The sequence below is a fragment of the Sparus aurata genome, chromosome 10 (assembly GCF_900880675.1).
Source record: "Sparus aurata chromosome 10, fSpaAur1.1, whole genome shotgun sequence".
Taxonomy (NCBI): Eukaryota; Metazoa; Chordata; class Actinopteri; order Spariformes; family Sparidae; genus Sparus; species Sparus aurata.
Window position 1 is genome coordinate 6,226,598 of NC_044196.1, and position 6,000 is coordinate 6,232,597.

At 37.1% G+C, this 6,000-nt stretch overlaps 1 protein-coding gene across 1 annotated transcript in view; it reads left to right on the top strand.

The window, feature by feature from the left end:
- The window catches only part of LOC115589790 (butyrophilin subfamily 3 member A2-like), a 58,566-nt gene extending 52,959 nt beyond the window's left edge, over window positions 1-5,607 (top strand). The window contains exons 11-15 of the mRNA XM_030430946.1: window positions 857-928; window positions 1,261-1,314; window positions 3,695-3,772; window positions 3,917-3,997; window positions 4,617-5,607. Of these exons, the coding sequence (XP_030286806.1) occupies window positions 857-928; window positions 1,261-1,314; window positions 3,695-3,772; window positions 3,917-3,997; window positions 4,617-4,700 (369 nt within the window). The 3' untranslated portion in view covers window positions 4,701-5,607. The remainder of the gene's footprint in view (window positions 1-856; window positions 929-1,260; window positions 1,315-3,694; window positions 3,773-3,916; window positions 3,998-4,616) is intronic.
- The last annotated feature ends 393 nt before the right edge of the window (window positions 5,608-6,000 follow it).

Genomic DNA, 6,000 nt, shown 5'->3' on the forward strand with positions numbered 1-6,000 from the left:
AGGTTAGTTTCTTTCTTTTTTATCTTGTTTTTCATTTAGCTGAGTTTTAAAATCAGAAGTTATTTTACGCCAAAACCAGAATATTATGTGAAATGTCTGTCTGTAAAACTGAACTACTTGTAACCACAACTTGATTAAATCATTAAATTCAAATGCAGAATGAATCAGAGCTTTACATTGGACTGATTGTGTCTCTGATCTAGTCTTTCTCCATGTCTCTATTTAACTGCCAGATGAAAAACAAAGATGAAACCATCAGGAAGCTCCAACAGGAGACACAGGACAAGGAGACAGAGGTGAATGTGATCATTATGAACTTTATGAATTCAGATGACTTGTCCACTCAACTCTTTGTCTCTTCCACATGTTACTCTGATTTGTCTCCAGCCTCGTTTGTCCTCACTTCTTAAATGTCTCACAGCTTTAACATTTGTTCAGTTCATGATAAAAGTGAAAAGACAAATATCACAACACAGTGTGTATCCTGTAATAACAAATAATCTTTAACAGATGATTTAATAGTGATTATTGTTCTCACCAACTCACAGTAATAATGTGTAAAGCTCATCAAGTGTTGTTAGAGAAACTCTTCAGTCAGTTGATGTGAATGAGGAAGAACAGTGAGACAGACTGACTGAACTCTCTGCTGATCACTGATCACTTTAATCACACACAACTGAGACTGTGATTCATCTACAAACTGCTGCTGCTTTTCATCACCATCACTATTTCACCTCTCTGTTCTACTTGAAGTCAAATGAGCGTCCTGTCCTGTCTTATTGTTGATTCTGACTGACATCCTTTAATAAGAGAGACGCTCTCTCTTCTTCTGTCTGGATCTTCTCTCTACTCTCAGGTTGATGGACTGAATGCTGAAGTCAACAAGCTCACAGAGGAGAAGAAGAGGAGTGAGGAAGAGCGACAGAAGGTACAAACCAAGATAACAGAGGTTCATATTTCACTGATGTTGATTTGTTTCCAGCCTCTATGTGTTTTTGTTTTTTCTCATATTACCAATTACAATTCTCATCTCAACCAACAAAGTCCTCCAATATGTTCAGGATGTTTATTGTAGTAACAAGTAGTCATAAAGTCCACAGCGAAGCTGAACTGATGAAACCAGAACAGAACTGAGTGAACACAGTTTCATCACATCATCAGATCATCACCTCTGAGAACTCATTTCCATGTCATTGTGTTGATCACATTTACATAATGACATACAGTTTCTCTCTTCATCTTCATCTCTCCTCCTCCCAGATGAAGAAGCAGCTCCAGGATCAGCTGAAGGAGGCAGAGGAAGCACAAAGAGAGGTAACAAGTTCATCTTTACATTTGTTACCTAGACGAGTCACCATGAGGGCAAATCTGAGACAGCAAACAGCTGAAACTGGACTAAAGTTCCACTGTAACTCAAACAAGTGTAACAGGGAATGTCTTTCTGATATAAATATAATTACATCTGACATTTTCAAATCAATTCAAATTCAAATCATTCTTTGTCTTATTTTTTGTAAGAGGTTCTGCTTTTACTTCAGTGCTCTCATTTTTTAGCTCATTTAAATGAATAACAACATTACACTTGTGATATAGTTAAATTGTCATGAGAATGAAGAAGCAGCATGAACATGTTGAAGCTGTTTCCTGTAGTGAAAAGTGCTCCTGTAGTCCTCCTGTAGAGTTTACACTTTGTGTCTGACAGAGCTGAATGATCAGGTGATCAGAATCACTGAGCTTCATGTTTCCTCCCTCATCAATCTTTGTGTATCGTCTTTATATGACATTCATTTGTTGCTCACACTTTAAATCCATCAGTTAAGAACAGCTCTGATTGTTACAGCTTGTATTCACATGATATATTTACAGTATGAATGTGCTCAAAGCAAACACAAGCACATATATGACACATTATTAACAGATAATAAACCTTCAGCCAATCAGAGCTCAGTTTACATCCTGAGTACTGAATAAAACTAAATCTGATCTCTGTTTCCCTCCAGTGGGAGAACAAGTTCAAGGAGGAGAAGAAGAAAAGAGAGAGAGCTGAAGAAGAAGTGAAGAAGGTAAAGACTGAGGTTCATTTCTTTTTTTATCTTGATCTTTAATTTAGCTGAGTTTTCAAATCAGAAGTTATTTTACACCAAGACCAGAATATTATGTGAAATGTCTGTCTGTAAAACTGGACTACTTGTAACCACAACTTGTATTAAATCGTTAAATTCAAATGCAGAATGAATCAGAGCTTTACATTGGACTGATTGTGTCTCTGATCTAGTCTTTCTCCATGTCTCTATTTAACTCCCAGATTTGGAGAAGCAAAGATGAAACCATCTGGAAGCTCCAACAGGAGAGACGAGATAAAGAGGAAGCTCAGAGTGAAGTGAGGAGGCTGAAGGATCAGCTGGAGTCCAAGAACAAAGAGGTGAATGTGATCATTATTAACTTTATGAATTCAGATGACTTGTCCACTCAACTCTTTGTCTCTTCCACATGTTACTCTGATTTGTCTCCAGCCTCGTTTGTCCTCAGTTCTTAAATGTCTCACAGCTTTAATATTTGTTCAGTTTATGATCAAAGTGAAAAGACAAATATCACAGCACAGTGTGTATCCTGTAATAACAAATAATCTTTAACAGATGATTTAATAGTGATTATTGTTCTCACCAACACACAGTAATAATGTGTAAAGCTCATCAAGTGTTGTTAGAGAAACTCTTCAGTCAGTTGATGTGAATGAGGAAGAACAGTGAGACAGACTGACTGAACTCTCTGCTGATCACTGATCACTTTAATCTCACACAACTGAGACTGTGATTCATCTACAAACTGCTGCTGCTTTTCATCACCATCACTATTTCACCTCTCTGTTCTACTTGAAGTCAAATGAGCGTCCTGTCCTGTCTTATTGTTGATTCTGACTGACATCCTTTAATAACCAACATAACAGAGGTTCATATTTCACTGATGTTGATTTGTTTTGTTGTTCACTCATTTATATAAAATTCCAAAGACCTCCAATATGTTCAGGATGTTTATTGTAGTAACAAGTAGTCATAAAGTCCACAGTGAAGCTGAACTGATGAAACATGAACAGAACTGAGTGAACACAGTTTCATCACATCATCAGATCATCACCACTGAGAACTCATTTCCATGTCAATGTGTTGATCACATTTACATCATGACATAAAGTTTCTCTCTTCATCTTCATCTCTCCTCCTCCCAGATGAAGAAGCAGCTCCAGTATCAGCTGAAGGAGGAAGAGGAAGCACAAAGAGAGGTAACAAGTTCATCTTTACATTTGTTACTTAGACGAGTCACCATGAGGGCAAATCTGAGACAGCAAACAGCTGAAACTGGACTAAAGTTCCACTGTAACTCAAACAAGTGTAACAGGGAATGTGTTTCTGATATAAATATAATTACATCTGATTTTGTTGGACATTTTTAAATTAACACTTGATGATTTCATCAGTAAAGTAGAGCACAGGTTGTTACAGAAGATATGTACTTTATATATTTACAGTATTAATGTGCTCAGACCAAAACAGAGCTTAAACCTGACTAATCAATGTGCACATTAAAAAAGGTAATCACAACCTCCAGCCAATCAGAACTCAGTCTTCATTTAGTCTAGGATGTAGTTTCACTTAATGAAGTACTTCAAATATATCTCTCCCTTTTTGCCAACAAGTTGGAGAAGCAGCTCAATGAGGAGAAGACGAAAAGAGAAGAAGCTGAAAAAGATCTGAAGAGGCAGCTGGAGAACAAGGTTCATTTTGTTATTATTACGTAAAATCTTCTCAACTAGTTCAGCTGTGTCCAATTTGAACTTAGTTTTTATGCAGACCAGGATTTTACACGCACTCATTAATGTACTAAATAAAAACAATCTGTCTCTCAACTTGTGTTGCAGTCGCAGCTCCAGGAGGAGAGGACAACAGCAGAAGAAGCTCTGGAAGCAGTGGAGGATCTGAAGGTGGAGCCACAAACCCAGGTTCATGTTTAATCTAAAACATGCTTTAATGATTTCTGTTTTCTATCAAACTGATTGATCGTCTGACAACAAGAATTCAAACAACGTACGGGAGCAAATCTGAGACACCAACCAACTGTTTATGAGACTGAACAGACTCAAGTGTCACTGCTGTCCCAAACCTGAACAACAACATGTCAGCAGAACTTTTGTCCTGTGAGAGTCTGGAGTTGTGTTCAGACAGCAAGTTAAACTGAACTGATCCACTCTCTTCTTTTCATTGTCTTCACTTTGACCCGGTGTCTGTCTGAACACCTTACTGTGAGAGTCAACATTTCTCACTTGATTACAATTAATCACAATTAATTTCTGTTGTTAAAAGGAAGAGAAAATGGACTTATCAATAAAACTCAAACTCATACATGTAAAGACAAACTGTGTGAGTGAGAAGTGAAGCAGTTCAGGTTGGCAGCAGTAAAACTCTGCTGAAACATCAGCATTCACCTGTCTGTTAACTGGAGGAAGTCATATGTATGAATCTCTGTCAAAGACACACAGACACAAACATAGAGGGACACAAGCAGCCTGTAGATCATAAAGCCCATTTTAAATAACTGTTCAGGTGTGTTTTCTCTCTCAGCAGGACTCAGAGGAACAGGAAGATCCCAGCTATATTCAGGATCCACAAGTCGACATTAACAACATCAATGCTGCTACATGGTGAATATCTGGTGATCCAGCAAATCCAGAACAGGATCAGACTCTGATCTTCCTGCAGAGACACACTTCATAGTTATGCAGTAAACAAGAGTTGACCATGTGTGAGGTCAAATGATCAACACAATGACCTTCTGTGTCACTTCCTAAACTCTTTTCTTTGACCTCAATGGACATCATGACTTCCAGGAAAGATCTGAAGGAGGATTTATACAGATTCAGAGAGGACGACCGTGGTGCTGAGAGAATCCAACTGCACTTATATTAAACTATGTGATTATGTGATGGTGGATGTTCTGAAGATGGAAGTGTATTTTAAATACTGTTTGTCCGTCCTGTGTTGTGTTATGTGTGGTTAGGGTTATAAATGAAGACAACCCAGCGAACATATCTCTCTGAAAAGACACTTCTAATTGTTAAAGTAAAATTTAATTGTGAAATCTCAAATATTGAACTGTTGTAAACTCAAATTAAAATGTGAGCCAAGATAAGTCTTAAAGGTTTTGTGCTTTTATACAAGACTACATATTTATATTAAAACTTCATGTCCTGCAACACAAATATCCATTTACAGTAGTTATGTTGTTCATGTGTTTTATGTTTTTGCACTTTTCAGTTTAGAATGACCTGATCCATTGTTCTGCTTTGAGATAAGAAGTTTGTATGTAATATGTGTGAAATATTAACTTCAATGTATGTTTTTACAAGACATAAGTTAACTGACAGTGATATTTGTTCATTCTTTAAAATGTTTCATTTTCCAATACAAAATGATTCTGTGTTTTCAGATTTTTACATCAAGTTTATTTGTATACTTAGAAATGTGGATGATTAAACAAATGTATAAACAAATTACAAAGCTTTTGATAAAATTAATGCTTTTAAAGTGATTAAATAGTTTCATGGCGAGTTAAAGATCTTACTGATTTTATTGGTTTCCAGACCAGAGGGAGCCATTGGTGCTACCTACTGTCCCCGTCTTGTTCTACTTGTGTCTTACACAAGAGGTGATGGTTGACATGGCGGACTGTGACCAGTATCTGAAAGACATCAGGGCCCGTATTCACACAGAATCTCAAGGCTAAAAGTAGCTCCTAACAGGCGAATTTAGGAGCAACTCCTAAAAATAATGGGCGTGTCAGTCGTAACTTTAGGACTCCTAATTTTTGAAAATAAGAGTTATTCACAAAACATTTTAAGCCTAAAAGTAGCACCTAAGTCTGGGAGACCTTAGAAGTAGTCCAGAGGACTCCTAACTCGCTAAGACCTGGTCACAGCCGAATGTTTTGGAGATGCTAAATAACAGG